The sequence below is a fragment of the Lynx canadensis genome, chromosome C1 (assembly GCF_007474595.2).
Source record: "Lynx canadensis isolate LIC74 chromosome C1, mLynCan4.pri.v2, whole genome shotgun sequence".
Taxonomy (NCBI): Eukaryota; Metazoa; Chordata; class Mammalia; order Carnivora; family Felidae; genus Lynx; species Lynx canadensis.
In genome coordinates, this window is record NC_044310.1 from 157760803 (window position 1) to 157779304 (window position 18502).

The 18502-nt window shown below is 37.9% G+C and overlaps 1 protein-coding gene across 1 annotated transcript in view; it reads right to left on the reverse strand.

The window, feature by feature from the left end:
* The window catches only part of LRP2 (LDL receptor related protein 2), a 138455-nt gene that overhangs the window by 63474 nt on the left and 56479 nt on the right, over positions 1 to 18502 (reverse strand). The window contains exons 21-29 of the mRNA XM_030323741.1: positions 18239 to 18382; positions 14133 to 14242; positions 12163 to 12340; positions 9808 to 10021; positions 6494 to 6682; positions 2668 to 3588; positions 2370 to 2535; positions 1850 to 2008; positions 411 to 697 (exon numbers count right to left, since the gene is read on the reverse strand). Coding sequence (XP_030179601.1) covers positions 411 to 697; positions 1850 to 2008; positions 2370 to 2535; positions 2668 to 3588; positions 6494 to 6682; positions 9808 to 10021; positions 12163 to 12340; positions 14133 to 14242; positions 18239 to 18382 — 2368 coding nt within the window. The remainder of the gene's footprint in view (positions 1 to 410; positions 698 to 1849; positions 2009 to 2369; positions 2536 to 2667; positions 3589 to 6493; positions 6683 to 9807; positions 10022 to 12162; positions 12341 to 14132; positions 14243 to 18238; positions 18383 to 18502) is intronic.

Genomic DNA, 18502 nt, shown 5'->3' on the forward strand with positions numbered 1-18502 from the left:
GGAAGGGAAAGAGAGAGAGGAACCCAAGCAGACTCTGCACTGTAAGCACAGAGCCCTATGTAGGCTTGGAACTCACGAACAGTGAGATCATGACCTGAGCCGAAGTAAGACAGGTGCCCCTCATTCATGGAATTTCTATTTAATTCATGAAGTTTGGCGGCCACAGACTCCATGTTTCTACTTCCATCAACCTTGAGTTAAAATTGCCTTTTTAAGAGGCCTCCATATCAAATAGAACCTATCAAAGTCTTCCTCTAAACATACAAACCCCTAAATCTATTTTATGAATTACCCTGAAATTAAGGAGAATTTTGATTTTCACGTCTTAGAGTTGAGTATCACTCAGCCTTCCCTACCAGTCATCAGCACTATTACACTACATGATTCGATCTTCATGGGCAATACCTTACCTGGTGCACAAATATGGCTGCAGCCTCCATTAAACTCACTGCAAGGATTGCTACACTGCTGTTGGTTCTTCACAATAACGCGAATACCATTAGGCCGGAAGGGAAAACTCATGGTCATTGCCATCTGACCTGACCCATCATATTTGTTAGCTCGGTAAATTTTTTTTGTGTTCCAGTCAGTCCAATAAATGTACTGGCCATAGACAGTCAAGCTAAAAGGATGAAAGGCTCTGTTGACAACGACCTCACGCTGTGTGCCCGTCAGAGTACTGCGCTCAATCTTCTGCCTAAAATAAAGCAAGAAACATGTTGCAATCCAGAAATAAGAAGTTCCTCAAATGGCAACCCAATGCTAACCATTCCTTTACACAAGCCCCCAACTTTCTTTTCAAGGGTAGCATAAAGCAGGAAAAAAAGTTTCATCCAATGATGGAAGGTCTTGGTTTGCTTATGAAACAATGGCCTGTATAAATCACTGATCTCCAAACATTAATATAGCCTATAAGTAAGCCTACACAGGGAACCAGGCTGAAATTAGGAACAGGAGAATATTATGAAATAATACATGCAAAGCACGGAATTCAATGTTTAGTATATATTTAGTACATATGCTTAGACATATTAGTCACTCAATGAAATGTGAATTACTTATTCCTTCCTACTCCCTTAATGACCATTTCAATTTGACATGTACCTAGTCCTTTGAGGTATTTACCTAAAATGATCCAAACTTAGACACTTAAACATCACTGCTTGCTTCAAATGAGAAGATAAAGAAAAGATGAGATTGTTAGGTGCTTAGTGTCACAAGACCAAAATCTTAAGAAAATAAGCAAAATAAGTTAAGATTTCTGACATGGAAACACCAGCAATAATAAATGAAATCATCTCATTTTTTTCAGCTGTACCATTAAGATGACTGGAATGTAATTTCAGGGCTACTTAAATAAGTTACATACAAAATTAGAATTGACCAAGGTTTATAAGAAAACATTGCAAAATTGGCTGAGAAAAACCTATCTGAGAAGATGACCAATAGTCAAAGACTAAAGGAAAATGTTTTTAACAAGATATGTAAGACTAAAGCCCAGAGGAAACTTAATATCAACGTACATTTAAAAGTCATTCATATTTTATAATAGTTACATGGGGCCTGGAGATTATAAATTGAGTGATTATATTTGTAATTATAATTGAAATTAACTTATCTAATAATGTGTCTTTAGATGCTTTCTAGTTCATAATTATTCAATCTCATGATAGACCAATTTTCACAGGTACATTTATCAAGCTGAGACATAGTTCATAAAACTGTGATTCTACATTTTGGCCATGTCTATTTGGCATATTATATTTTCATCATATTATGCAAATCCCTCCTTTAGAAGTACAAACAAGAACTCTTATCAACACCCACAAGAATAATGAAAGACACATACAGACTGGCATCTGCCCAGTAGAGAAGGTCATTCTCGTAGTCCAGAGTGAGCCCATTGGGCCAGACCAGGCTGCTGTTCACAATAGGTACCCGGAAATTTCCTCCCAGTGTGGCTCTCTCAATTTTGGCATTGGTACCCCAGTCAGTCCAGTACATGTACCTAGTCATCCAAAAGGAGTCATAATTAATTCACCACAAGGAAGCTCACAATAATTAAAAAGGTTGAAAGAATGGCGGTCTTCTTTACCTGAAAATTTGACATTAATACGGCAAATGAAACCCACTCCATTCTCACCCACACAACTTGCCTAAAAGGGATTTACTGAGTCAGAACATTGATTCCAGCATCAACAGGAGTTACCTCCTAGTCAAAATCATTCATGCTCTTTCACACTTGAATATACAGCTATAGAGTTTCAAGCCAATAAAATGTTGGCTGTCTAGGAACATAATATAATTTCAGGCCCCACTCCCTCCAGAAATAAACATACAGAAATATGATAAACGAGACCATAGCATACCCTCGACAAGGATCTAAAACAATTGCTCTTGGCTTTGAAACGTGGGCTATCACAGTGCGCTTAGACCCATCCTCGGCCATTGAGTTAATTGTCTCATTGGTGTAGTTACTGTAATATATTCTTCTATTGATCCAGTCAAAGGCAATGCCATCAGGATTCCCTTTACCTGGACATATACCAATAAACACACACAAAGGTATTAGAATCTCAAAAAGCATTTTAGAACCTCTAGGTTATCCACATGTGTTGATTACACTGTGTCAATTTCCAATATAAGCTGCTCCTGAAGTGCTCTTACCTGAAATAATAGCAGTGGAAGACCTGGTCCCTGAATTTAGATTGACATACGAAATCTGACCGTTTCCAGATCCTAAAGATTGTGTGAAGTAGATTCTGTTACTTATGTCATCATAGGCCAGGTCTACAGCAACTCTTTCCACACTTATTGGTTGGAAAGGTGGGCTATGATCCTCAGGGTCCAAGTGTAAGCTTCTCAAGGTATTTTCCAAGGCAAAGATGAGGAAATTTTCTCTTGGAATGGCACAGCTCTTGCCATCACCTTCTAGGGTTCCAAAGGCACAGCCACATTTAGGGGTGTCCAATCCAGGGAGAGCAAAGCAGAAATGGGTGCATCCACCATTATTTTCCAAGCAAGGGTTGTGGTTGACCTCAGCTGGTGACCGGGGCTGAACACTCTGGTCAAAAATGGTTACATCTCTTAGCCAATTGATATTGTCCCTTATCACTGTTGGTGATTCATTGCTGTTTGGTTCCTTGCTAGCTTGGAAGATTTTTTTTAAATTTCTGTCTACCCATATGATAGAATTTCCAAAAACAGTGATGGCATAAGGAGTTGGATAACGACTGCCATAACGAATCACTTCAGACATCTCTCCCTCCATACCAATCCTTGCAATTATATCTAAAGAATCATCAACCCAATAAACATAGCGATTGCTATGGTCTACTGCCAACCCCCGTGGTGTGACAATGCCTTCTGATACAAGCACAGTTCGATTAGTGCAATCAAGAAAAGAACGTTCAATCTTTGGGCTTTGCCCGTAGTCAGCCCAGAAGAGATATCTGTTCTTGGGGTCTACAACAATATCCCTGGGTCTATCCACTGTGGCTTTAAGGAGAATACGGCGGTAGGTGGTATTGATCCGCAGAACTTCTATCAGTGTTTCAGACACGAAAGCATTGGTGAAATAAAGATTTCCTGCAGGAAAATGAAAGAGCATGCTGGTAAGTGCAAAACCAAGAAGGAAAAAGAGGGTAGCTTTCAAATTCAGAACAAAATATATAAGGTTGAGGTTTGGATCAGTAAATGTTATCTTTTCCAAGATAGTAACTATTTATTAAAGAAATTGTTTCTTCAAATTTAAAGACACAGTGCCTACCTTCAGCTTCTAAAGCAGATTGGAATTTATAGCAAACGTGATAACCCACTTTCTACTGAAAAATATATTTTTCAGAACGTGCAACTGAATGTTTAACACCTAAATCTCCAAAGACTCTAATACATATTATCATGACATATCTTCTACTCCCAACATGAGGAAAGGAGTAAAGAGGGAAAGCCAGCAGTTTCTGACATTATCAATGTCATCAAGAGCTCTTTGTGCTTAGAATTAACGTGAGTTAATAGTATACTCTAACCAGTGTAGCAGTTTTCATCACATGGACCTTCTACAGCCATCAAAACAAAAACCCATTTGTCTTTTGACATTAAAAACAATGTAAATGCTAGAAAGAAACAATGCTGTGGGGGGGGGGGGGCGCCTGGGTGGCTCAATCAGTTGGGGGATCTGACTTCGGCTCAGGTCATGATCTCACGGTTCATGGTTCAAGCCCCACGTCGGGCTCTCTGTTGACAGCTCAGAGCCTGGAGCTTGCTTCAGACTCTGTCTCCCTCTCTCTCTGCCCCTCCCCTGCTCATGCTCTATCTCTCTCTGTCTCTGTTTCTGTCTCTCAAAAATAAAAATTGAAATATAAATTAAAGAAAAAAAACCCACAATGGTGTGAAGGCAGTATGAGTAGATAGTGATCCCATATTGATTCCATGTAGTCAAAAGCCTATTGTTGAACTGTCAATTCTGCTACCAAGGAACATCTGTTTTGTTCCTAGGTCTGAATCAAAATTGCTCGGGAGAAATCAGGCCAATATGCAATATGTTACTGATCTACTCTTTGTATATTTAAATCCTTCAATCCAGGCTTGGCAAATTTTTTCCAAAAAGGGCCAGATAGTAAATATTTAAGGCATTATAGAGCACATGGTTTCTTTCACAAGTACTCAGGTCTGCCACTGTAAACACAAAAAGCAGCCATAGACAATGCATTAGCAAATAGGCACAGTTGTGTCTCAGTAAAACTTTACTTACAAAAACAGGCATAATCAAAAGGTACAAATTTCCAGTTGTAAAAAAATAAGTACTAAGGATGTACAACATAATAACTATAGTCAACACTGCTGTATAGTATATATTAAAGTATTTAAGAGTAAATCCTAAGAGTTCTCATTACAAGAAGAAATTTTTTTTCTTCTTTCCTTTTTACTGTATCTATATGAGATGATGGATGTTAGCTGCACCTATTGTGAATTATTGTGCACAATATGTGAAAATCAAACTATCACTGCTGATACAGTGATGAATATCAATTATTTCTGAATAAAACTGTGGAACTAAAAACAGCCAGTGGGCTGCATTTGGCCCATCGGCCATAGACTGTTGACGCTATACTCTCAAAAGTAATATAGGAATTTGTAATCAGAAATGGGATTTAGGAACTCAATTAAACCCTTATCTAACCATACTATGATATTTACTATTTACAATAAACTCTTATTAGAGTACTTAGATTTTCATAATATATTTTAATATTTTTAAGTGCTGTCTACTTACCCAACTTGATTAACACACAATGATACCAATTTTTTATAGAATAGGATCATATTCTAAAAATTATAATACATTTAATACATTTGTTTCTCAGTATATCATTAAACAAAAATTAATTTAAAATTTAATTTAAAAGTAAGTACATGATGCCTGAAACTAATATTACACTGTGTGTTAACTAACTGGAATTTAAATAAAAACTTTAAAAAATAATAAAATAAAAAACAGCAGGTGATTTTGCTATATGCAAGAGTGGGAAAATGTCAAGTCACATGTGAGGAAAGTTACCAACCAATTCAATGTCAGCATATCAAAGGAGAAACAAGGGTTATGATCAGGCAGGGGTTGAAGAGAGCTTCAACAATGGCTAACGAGGGAATAAGTCAGTGATGAGAGGTCCTGTTACCACCTGGAGATCATATTTACATTCTTAGAGTTGTTTAGAATATTAATAAGTGTATGTTATGTATTTCATTATAAAAAATAAAATAAATTTCAATAAAATTAAAACAGAGAAAGTGCCTAATAATCAAAGGGTTTTAACACATTAATAAGAGGAAGCGATTAAGAATTTGTCAGTTAAAATTGCTGAGCTTTGGGGCGCATGGGTGGCTAAGTCAGTTAAGCATCCGACTTCAGCTCAGGTCATGATCTCGAGGTTTGTGGGTTCGAGCTCAGAGCCTGGAGCCTGCTTTGGATTCTGTGTCTCCCTCTCTCTCTGCCCCTCTCCCACTCGTGCTCCCTCTCTCTCTCAAAAATAAATAAACATTAAAAAAATTTCTTTAATAAAATTGTTCAGCTTTGAAATAAATGATTGTCATTTTATGGTTCACACAGTTTAATATCCTTATTTAATATCCTAAATTTTCATTTAGATATTTCTAATTTAGAAATTAGGTGCTAATCTAAGTGTGAAAAAAAAACAAATCAACATAATTTTTCTAATCATTTTGTCTACAGTTCTGATTATGTTGATAATAGAAGAAAATGTATTAGCTGTTATGAATTTGTCCACGGAAGTACCTTATAATTAACTTAATAAAAGTATAGCTTAGTCTAAAAGCATAATTCAATTTATCTTAAATAATACTAATAATTCTCTAGAAAAATATTTTTGTAGTGCATATGGTGTTAGATTAAACTTTCTGGCATAAAACAAGATGATAGAGATGCAAACACAAAAAGAGACTTCTCAATAAAATCACTATATGGCTTACCTACCTGCTACCCAATCCACTGCAATACCCCGAACTCCATTTTCTCCTATTCCTTGTGTAACAATGTTTGTAAAAGAAGACCCATCAGGTCTGATTCTACGGATTGCATTATAAGATGTCACAGAACTGCTAAAATCACACCAATAAATAAAGCCAGAGAATACATCAACATCCACATGCAGTGCATTTCGTCCTGAAACATTTAAGAAAAGATCATTAAACAGTACTCTGGATCAAACTAGAACTTCAAAATGCTTGCTCTCCCTCTCACACCATCATTTCCAACCCCCTTCTCTGACTGTGCCCCCCACTGCAAAATAAAACTGTTTCCCAGTTGCAATGAGCACACCTACCACCCAGATCGTGGTTTCTAAAAACCATCTCCCACGATAAGAAACACTGGCTTCCGGGAGAAACAGCTGATTATAAGTTTGGGAATGGAAGGTATAAGATAAGCCTAGAACACCTTCTTATACACAGAAGCAAGGAAGCACTCAAACACTAATGAGATCATAACATCATACAGGTAGCCATTTTAAGAGGTTTTTACCTGGCCACAATGAATTCAACAGAGCATCAAGAGTAATTGTGGTAAACATTTATAATACATTGAATTGAAAAAAAAATAAAGTAAAAACTTGAGTCCATGATTATATTGTACACCTGAAACTAGTAACACTAAATGTATGTGCAGGTGTACACACACACACAGAGAGTTCAAATGTGCTGAAATATTAACAATTTTTGTATCCAGGTGAAGGGTATAAGGATGTTCACTGTACCTTTCTTTCAACTTTCCTGTGTTTGAAAATTTTCAAAATAAAAGTTATGAAAAAAATTAATTGATTTTTATACTATCTTTAGAAGATGGTAACTTAGATCCATAACTTTTTAGATATGAGTAAACAGTGCTCGCTTCGGCAGCACATATACTAGATATGAGTAAACAAAGATGAGTCATAAGTACCTGTGAATGTAAGTATCAAGCAGGAGCACACTTGGCACCAGAAGCTCCCTGACTTCTTACACTATATACCCTGCCACCTCTTCCGACCATCCACCCCTCCATTCCCTTCACTCTTTTTCTTCCCTTTCTATCTTTTATTTCTATCATTATCCTGTGGCACACTCCTTATGATGCAAGTAAACATTTAGTTCCCCCTGTGGTAATACACACCTAGAAATCTCTTGGTTAATCTAGAAAGCAAGTGATTATTTTCTATGTTCACTGTATATAAGCATAAAGTACTGCAAAAATACAGTTACGAAGGAGATACTAATGCTGTCAACTTATTTCAACTCCTCAAACAGATATTAACAAATCAGATTATGGACTACTTCATTACTATTCTAAGTAGCATAATCTTGACCCTAAATCTCCATTAACTGTTCTTCTAAACACCAACTCTGATTACTTCTTGCAATCTCATGCTACATTCTATCTTTCTCTAGTTCTGTCATTCTCAGTGTGGTCCATGGACCAGTGACATCAGATGACCTGGGAACTTGTTAGGAATGTAGATTCTCTGGCCCTACCCCAACTTACCAAATGCGAAAGTCTGGAGATGGGGTCCAGACCTGGTTTTAACAAGCTCTCCAATTCTGATGCACACTAATGTCTGAGAACTATTCAAGGCAGAGCCAGTTTATTTCAAGAGAGAACCTCATTACATGCTGAATCCAAACGTGAAGAAATGCTTTATGGCACCAAGAATTCAACATGGCACAAGAGAGAGTGAAATCTTACTTATATTGGAGTTGGCATACCTTGGCCTGCCACTGGCACCATGGCTTCTGAATGATCCGACAATTGCAAGCTAAAGCCTCTGATTGTCGACAGCATTGAAACAACAAGGAAAGAACTATATGGAGAGCAGGTCCGATTATCAGGATTGAGTTTCAATCCACTGGCACAGGCACATGAGAACAATCCTCCTGGTATAGGCAGGCAAATCTGCTGACAGGCATTCACATTGTTGCTACAGCCATTGAAGGATGTGCCTAAATGAAATCAAAATTAGTTTGTAACTTTTGACCTCACATATTTGCCACTCCATCTCAAATACTTTATACTGGGTCATCAAATAATTAATAATAAATAATTAATCAATAACACAATACCTGGGTTAACAACATAAAAACAGCATTGAATCAACTACAGCTTATACAACTAACACATAAAGGTACCACAACCATTATTTAATAGAGATTGGAGGATCAATGGTTTTTCTTCCACAAATCATATAGGAATTAGAAGAATTAGAGAGGTCAGTATGAAAATTCTAATTTTCTTCACCCTTTCGACCTATGTACTGGCATTTAAAATTACATCCGTTTAATTATATGATCAACAATGTGATGGGCATTTGATTTAGAATATATTAAATAACAACATTTAAAGGTTTTTTCCCATGCAATAAAAACAAATGCCAAGTAGCAAACCTAGGTTATAGACAGCAAACAAACTGTTTAATAAACTTTAGTTGTAGACTAAAAGCTGTAAAATATGTCAAAACGTTAAAAAAATCACCTCTAGATCATAATGCTAATCTAAGGGGCAAATCAAAAATTACATTATCTATGAAAAAAATGTTGAAATCAGAAAGTATTCCTTTTAAGATTAAAAATTCTATCCTGTTAACATTTTCCTAGCAGGTATCCAACAAATGTTTACTGACCACCTTCAATGTGCCAGGAACTTGTCTAGTTACTGTATATAGAGCAAGAAACAGGATGGACAAAATGCCTGTCCTTAGGGAGGTTACATTCTTTTACATTTTTTTTTAATGTGTATTTATTTTTGAGAGAGGGAGACAGAATGTGAGGGGGCGAGGGGCAAAGAGAGAAGGAGACACAGAATTGGAAGCAGGCTCCAGGCTCTGAGCTGTCAGCACACAGCCGGATGCAGGGCTCAAACTTGTGAGATCATGACCTCAGCCCAAGTCAATGCCCACCGACTGAGCCACCCAGAAGCCCTGGGAGGTTATATTCTAATGAGAAACAGAGACAACAAACTGATAGATAATATGTCAGGGACTGCTATGAAGCAAAAGCAAAGTAAGGAGTGATGAAGAAGGAATGGGAATAAGCTTATTCTGAAATCAACCTGGCTTTCCAAATGCCAGATTAGTCTTCGACATTTAGCCAAGTTTATGAGAGGGTTATCATTTTTTAAATATTTGAGGTAATTGCAACCTACATGCATGTGTATGTATACAGGTCTCTGTGTGGGCACGTATTTTTATATGTAAGTGTGTAGATGTGTGGAATATGCATTATACATTTGTGAATATGTAGGTTTCAGTGACAAATACTTACCGTGTCTGTGATAAACTCGGAGACCCCTCAAATTTGGAATATTCTCTCTCAAGACTACTTTGTTGTCCCCAGTGGCCTTGTCAACTCTTTCAATGACCTCATAGTGTTCATCAGTGTAATAAAGGTAAGAATCATAGACAGCAATTCCCCAGGGGTGGGAAAGATGGTTTACCAGGATCATTCGATTTGTACCATCCACGTTTCCTCTTTCAATCTAAAAAGATAAGAATTGTTGTCATTGACTGATTCATGGTGAAATGAGAGAAAAAACTAACATTCTCGTAATAATAATACCTCACATTGATATAGCACTCTATCCTTTACAGAGATTTTTCCTATTTGTTTTCTCATGTGATATTCACAATTACATGGAGCAATAGATCAAGCAAATGTCATTATGCCTATTTCACTGATGATGAAGTTGGAGCTCAAGTAAGTCCAACAACTTTGTCAAACGGCACGGTGAAGGAAAGGGAAATAAACCTCTTTAGGCCCTGCATGTGATATTCCGGATAAGGATACACATTCAATATCTAACCATAGACCATTACCCAGGAGTTGACTGACCCTGCATTTCACATTTTCACCAAAAATTTCTGCAATGGGAACAGAAAATATGCTCCACTCAATGACAAGGTAACGAGACTTGAATGGGGCAAAGGGTAATGCTGTTATATTAGAAGAGCTAACTAGTCTTAGTGAAAATGACTCTGGAAAACTGGAAAAGAGCTCACAAAAATGAAGTTCCTAATGAGAAATGACAAGTTGTCTGCTTTTGGAAGAAAAATAAAATGTGGACATAACTGGTTTGATTTCATTCCAGAAACTTGTCTCAAGTGCCTCTTCTGTGCCAGGATTTGAGCTGAGTTCTGGCAAGAGAGACAAATGAGGTTTGGCTCACTGCCTTGCTTGACAGGGAACCCAGCAGTTACAAGAACAGGTTATGCCCTAGAAACTGACAGAAGTTTCAGAAAGCTGGAGCACAGGGAAGATAAGCTTAGAGGGGAGCTTTGAAGGGGTGACCAGGACCAGATTAGCTGACCATGCTCAGCTGAAGTGTTTGGAGCTACTCCTATAGACTGAGCAGTGATCAAACCTATTTTGTGGTTTTATGAAGGTAACAGGCCTCCATCACGAAAGCAAGGTTTATTAATGACAGCTGTCATCCACTCAAGGCTAGAGAGAAGAGGCTCAGTATGGTAGAAGTGGCAGAAAAGGGCAGAACATGAGAAAAGAGGCAGAGGACAATTTGTCAGGATTTTGTAATGGCTAAATAAGGACACAGTTATTCGAGTGAGGGGAAACATGAAGGTTCTGACCTGGGAGAAAAGATGGAGAGTCACACAAATAACAAGCTCACACAGGAGTGCAGAGCAGATGAAAAAGGGAGAAAGGTGGTGGGCACTGTCTGGAACAGGCTAAGTTGTTCCAGAAATCATGCCATGGGACAAGAGCTCCCTCATCATTGCACATAGGCATCAAAGTCTGTTAAGTGCTTTTAAAGCATCACTGCTTCTTTTTAATCCTCAACGTTTATCACCATGATAAATACATACTAGGAATGAAATTAGCACTTGTTGAACTGATAATGAACTGAAAACCAAACCTACTGCACAATATTATGGTAAACACCAACATCAAAACCAGATCTGAAGTCACTACTATTTAGAAGGCAAGGAAGAGACTTAGCACACATTCGATTCCATATCCATAGCAATATTTTAACTGATCAAGTTATTATTGAGCACCTTCTATGTGCCTTGTCCCAGCTCAATTGCATAAGCACAACAGTGATGATCAAATACTATGTCTGTGAATGAATGAAATTATATAGTTTCTGCTTCTTATTGCAGAATATAAAATTACCTCTATAGGGGAGTTTTCATATATGTGCCAACCATATCAAAACATTAGAAAATGACATGTAGCTAAGAGGGGATGCTGTGCACAGGAACTTGGTATGTACATTTTTTTCCCCTTCAGTCTCTACAATTGGAGAGCCTAGAGAACTTTCAAAGAAAAGCATTGAAATCACTAAAACATGAAAGAAATGGCTCTTACAAGTCAAGTAAGAAATGTGAAATGGAAATATTTGATCTTGAAAAAAAACAAAGGATGATGAAAATGGCAATGAACATTATTCTATAAAGAACTATGCACATACTAGAAAATATTGGACTAGAAAATATTCAACTACGGCAATATCTGCTCTAGGGAAAAAAGTTATTGGGAGAAAGGATAATACAACACTGGTCCACGTGGCCAAGTGAGATTGTTTAGGAAACACAGCCACACAAGGAACAATCATTATCAGCTATACATGCTCAGCAATAAAGACCAGTAGGGTGTGCATACCACTCCCGTGCTGGTGACAGCCCAGTAGAGTTTCTGCTCCTCAATATCAAGGGTGATAAACTCCAGGTGTTCAAGGTTCCCAGTGAAGAGAACTTTTGGAAATGTGCCATCCATGTTAGCACTTGCAATCTTGGCAGGAACACCACTGTCCGTTCCTTGGTCCGACCAGTACAGTTTCCTACAACCATGAAAGAACACCAGCATTTAATAAAACAATTTCATTGAATATTTAAAAGAATTGCCCTCGAGATGTGCTCAAGTCAATGGAGGAAGTCTAAATCATTAATATCTGGTGACATACAATGTGGAAGAGTACATAACCAGTGTTCTATCAATGTCTGTATTTTTCCTAGTTATTATTGGGGTAGGATGCTAGCACCCTGCATTGGGAATATTTTACCATGGTCAGACAATTTGGAAGCTTATGACTGACTAAGAAATTGCCTACATCAATGGTCAATCCCTTTCAAAGAATCACGCACTGTGCAGTGCCCTGGGAAGGACAAAGCTGATATAAAAATTGGCAAGTACCTCCCTGCTCACCTCTCAGGCCTATTATTTAATTCTTCTCTAAATCATCATCTAGCACAAGACCAGCTACTTTCTTTTCTGATTTCTGTGATGGAAAATGTAATATTACACACAAACCCTAATTGCCACACAGAATTGCCAAACCCATGATATATAAAATTTCATTAAAATATATAGGGTTGCTTTCTATTTCCACTGAGGACACACTGTCTAGATTTGAATCTCAGTTTCCACTCCTTTCTATCTCAGCTGCTGCCATAGCCTCATGAGACAATCCTCTTACACTCTTTCCCCACAAGTCTTCAAACCCCTTCATTCTGATCTTTATTTGCATACTTCTTGCATGCCCGTCCCAAGCACCTCATCTTCAAGTCTAAACTTCCCTACTTGTAAGTTCTCAAACTCTGACATTCTCTGCCTCAACCAAACTCCAATCTCTTCCCTTCCCCCATTTTATTTCTTCTAATGAGCCTGTTCTTCAACCTTAAAACTTGCCTGAGCTTCCAAGCCTTCCGTCGCTCTCTGCCTGGACCTCATGCATAACCATTTTAGCAACATCGTTATTTATTCTCATCATGTCCCATTGTGCCTACCTCACTAACAACTAGCCCTGCATTCGTGTCGTAATTTTCTTTCTTTTCTTAAATTCCAGGCTATCAAAAGTTTGCTGGACAAAGTCATAAACTCTTGTGAATTCTGAGTTCCTTAAAAATTGAAGCTACCTTATCTTATCTGAGAACTCTACTCCCTAGCTGAACACTTTCTCCTAATTGGTCTCCCTGCCCCTGGCCTCTTCCACTCTGATCCTGACCCATCCTTCAGAAATACAAATCTGATTTTATCATTTCCTTCCTCCAAATTCCCAACTGACTCAAAAGAAAGAAGTGAGATTCCTTAGCAAGATGACATTAAATCCTTCCTTTGGCTTCCATCTTGTCAACTGTCACTAATCTATAAGACTCTGGCTTCAGCCCTTTACACAATCATGCTAAATACTGTGATGCTTCTGCGCTTTCCTTGTTTGGCCTCAAGTACCACTCCCCAGTTCCCAACCCATTCTCCACCCATGGGAAGCCTTCTCCTCCAAGTTCTATTTCAAATGTTATCTAGCTCCTTAAAGCTTTCCACATTCACTCAAAGTCAGAATGCATTGTTAATTGCTATAATTCCATTTTTAAATGTCTAAAATTCTTTCCTGGAATTAATTTTAAGTCCAGTGTTGCTAATTTAAAGAACATAGAACAAAACACATATTTACATCTTTCATGTTAGATGTAACTCAGAGGTATTCCTCTTTCTCACTGAGATCTGTATTTTTCAAAATGTTGGCATATGAAATCAAAAAAGGTCCTAAGTCTGAAATCTTCCATTTCATCAGGTCACAACATTAACAAGAATGGTGCTGCATAGAGCAGATTGTGTCATTTATGAACACTCACCCATTAGCAGGATCAACAGTTATGCCAACTGGAATACCAACTCCAAGAACTGTCCCATCGTTGGTAATCAGTGTTTTTCTGTATCTGACATCTCCCCGGAGTTTCAAAACCTATATCATAAAGTCACTTATTAGAACTGAGTATCAAAACGGGAAACAAAGAAGGCTGAGATGAAGGAGAACTTACACACACAACAAATTGAGATGAATGGGAGGGTTTGTGTGAGATTCCAATAATCCCTAATTGCATTTCAGGGCTATGAGGAAATCCCCTCAATAGAAAATGAGTAAGAAAAGCAAAATCACCTCTCAAATTCCTATTTCAATTCACCTAATGTTTCAGGAGAGGACATTTATATGGATCAAAGAAGGATTCAAATGGGTGAACATACAAAATCACTGCCTACGAGAAGCTACAAAAACGTCTTCAGAAAAAGATACAGGAAAACTCTGGAAGACAAATGAAAACCCCACAGCTCTCCTGCATCCCAGTGATGTGGCCAAGGCACCTGGTGGTCCTTCACTGAAAACACAGCTGACCAGACAGTTCAAATTTACTCAGAGTTAAAGTGAATTCTGAGTTAAAACAGAAGAGTTCAAATCCCTGCCCATCTAGATCTGACTGGGACAAGTAAATTCACCTGTCTGAACTTAGTTTCTTTATGAATAAGGTGCAGATGATAATGGCACATTTCGCATAGAGCTGTGAGATAATACATGTATAGCATTTAACACAGAGCTCAGTACAAGTGTGTTTCCTATTTTGTTTATTGATCCATTTATTGAACACTTATTATGTAGCAGGCATTATACCAAACAGTATTGGACTGAATCCTCACGACCGTTCTGTGAGATAGATACCCATATTACAGATGATGAAAGAGGCCTATGGACATTTAGTGGCTTTCTCAAAGTTACCCATTTTTAATTATTATTGCTCTAATTGCTAATGTTAACAGAACTCTGAAACATCACAGAAAAATATGGATTACCAGACTAGAAGCAGTTTCTTATAGGAACAAGGCTATTCTAATATGTACTTAAGACAGTCTGAGAAGAGAAACAGCTAGTAAGAAATTAGAAAATGTATATTGATTATTTGCACAAAGGTTTTTCTATAAAGTTGCTTTTTAATGCAAATAGATTGTGTATCAGTGTTTATGTTGTTTTTGAGAGAGAGAGAGAGCGAGAGCACATGAGCAGGGGAGGGTCACGGGGAGAAAGAGAATCTTAAGCAGGCTCCACACCCAGGCTCAGTATCATGATCTGAGCTGAAATCAAGAGTCACTTAACTGACTGAGCCACCCACGGACCCCACAGTCTTTATGTTTTTATCTTTGCCCTCTCTCTGTCTCTCTCTATATTTTTTTCCTCCCTCCCTCTCTTCCTACCTCACACACACACACACACACACACACACACACACACACACACCCCTCCCTTTAATCCCTCACTCTCCTCTCTAAATTTTTCTCTTTCCTGTCTAGTGTCTTTTTTAAATTTGCCCCTTTCTGCCAAAATTTCACTTCTTTTCTTAAGGCTAAGGATCTCTTTGGTTCAAAGGAAAGTTCTTTTCCTTTTTGGGGGATGCATCAAGTTCTCTCTCACACAACCATTCTGTAGACTTCTTTTCAGCTACAAAATTACATTTAGTGAACAGGCACACAGCTACCCCTAGTGGAAAGCATTTATTCAGTACTTCTCTTATTTTCAAATTTGAATTAAATAGGAGTAACTCTTATCCTGGAAGGATATTATTCAAGTAAATGGTAAGTGAACAGTATTTCTGTGCCCTTAAGCAATCTAACATTCACCTGAGTCACCACTGACTGATATCACGAAAGGAGAAAAACAATTAAAAAAAACAACAACGCTAAAAGGACAATTTACCTTTAGATCATTATTCTCATGGGCCCTCTGTGGATATTCAAATATATTGATGATTTGAGGGAAAAAGGACTCTGTATTCACAGGATATCTTAGTTTCAAGACGTACTTTTAGTTACTGAGATATAACCCCATTTTGCAGATATGGAAGCAGAAACTCAGAGAAGTTAAGCAATTTGTGCAATATCAAATACCCTTTGAGCAGAGTAAATACAGTGCGTTTTCAAGTCTCAGTCTTTATCAAGTGCTTTTCTCTGCCTGGGGTGCTTTTTCCCTACTTCTTCATTTGGCAGCAATAAATATTGGCCCTCTTTCAAGAAAGACACAGCTCACAAGTCACTGATTCTCCTGCCATTCTCCCTCTCCACACTTTTACTTTGCCCCTAGCCACAGAACAGTTTGTAGTCACTGCTCATATCACACTTAGCACACTGGAACAAAGCTATTTGTTTATATGTCTAGCTCTCAGAGCACGAACTACTTAAAAGCAGGAAAAAATATGTTATTCATCTTTGAATATCCAGGACTAACAATGGGACGGATTCATTTACTAGTATTTGTTCAATGAGTGAGTCAGACTCAAAGCAGGTCTTTTGATTCCAAAGCAAATTATCTTTCCTCTGTGCCTCACTGCATTGGGGCACAATTACTAAGTTTAGGTTTATATGATTAGGGTGAACTTACCAAGATACACATTTGCACACACACACTCACTCACACAGTTATCCATCAGCGGGTGCCTTGTCATTGTACCTGATATTGATGGAGGAAACATGTCCCCTGCTTTTGGAAAACTATCAGTTTAAAAGGGAAGACCCCCGTTTACAAAACAAGAGACCAAAAGACAGAGTCTGAACATATTCATTGCCATTCAGAATGAAGACAGCTTTGTGTTAAGCAGACACTAGAGATGTGTTTGGAATTAAGGGTTTTAGGCAGTCAATTGTGCCAATGTTTTGATGGGAGAGTGATATTTTTAGTTGAGATTATGAAAAACTACCTTTTGTCACTGTCAAAGGGGGTTAAAGCAGACTGGATTGCTGGAGTTATCATTATAATAAGGCAAAGTCAGAACAGATCACTGCCTGGGAAGCAGGGCGGTGAAGCTGACTGCTTAAGCCAGTTTCTTAAATTATGTAAAATTCAGGAGCTTATCTAAATAACAAAGGGTTTGAACCAGATGAGCCTCCAAGGTTCCCCTCGTGTTAAGAGCTGATGATTCTACCTGGCTTGAGATAACTCAGAGGTTAGCATTTGTGCAACTTGCAAACTCCCCTCTAATTGTGTTGCTTGCCTTTGGGAATGTTGAGAGGACTAAAAGAGATCCTGTTTGTAGAAGACTTTGTAGACTGTAACCACTGTTCTGACCAATCTGCTCTAATTTCACCACTTGGCTGCTATGTGCCTTTCTCACCTTCAGCATTTCCCTTTCTGAATACCCCATAGAGAACCAGCTTACTTACTGGCTGGCGCCTCACCCTGAGCAGTGAACGGATCACTCTACACAGTCCTGCAGACTGCCCTTCTCAAAAAACCCTCCCTTTGCTTTAGAAATTTTCACTTTCAAAATTATTATGAATTAATAACCTTGTCCCAGAATGGAACAAACCAATACTAGTTGAATTACCTCTGATTTACTCCATGCGATTGCATACCTGTGCCCCATCTAGAATTTCTTCTGGGAATTAGAGTAAAAAGAACACTTATCACACCGAGGAAAAGTATCAAAGGAATTAGAATCAAGTTTCTACTTTCTGTTGCACTGTTAGAAAAACTGCATTGGAGCCATAGAAAGATTTCCATCTTAGAACAGAGGTAACCTATAAATTTGGTTTGGGACTGAAACAGCATTACAGACTTGATGAGGAAAGATAGGGAGGAAAATCTCTTGCCTACTATATTCCTTCCATACCTAATGCTGAATTCCTTTTTTAAACTATTTTTATATATTTTTATAAATTATCTAAAATCCTTTTATATGAACAAGTTAGTATTGATGCTTAGGAAGAAAACAAAATAGGGCAGTAGAAAGTTCCAATAATTTATTTCTAAAGTGGTTTTACTCCATCGCTTCTAATACTTTGATAGTTAATACCGATAGCTCCTCTCTTTTGCTTCTGCTTAAAAATAATTTCAAAATCAATGAAAGCATTTCCTGAGAATAGATTTTATATGCATCAAAAACCAGTGTTTGTGTAACTGGTATTATGGAATCATTACCTCAATTGACATTGTTCCAGGATTGGTGTAATATAAGTTTCTTGATATCCAATCTAAGGCCAGGCTCATGGAAGAACCCAACCTAGACAGAGAAACTAATACTGTCCTGTTGGTGCCATCTGTCTTCACTCTGTGAATTTCACCCTGGAAGGAAGGACAAGAAGAGGTGAGCTGGTTCAAAGGCCACAGCTTCCACATGGAAGCACAGCCACTGCTGGCTGCTATGTTTCTTGAACACTCCTCACACTTGGAGGAAAGGCAAAG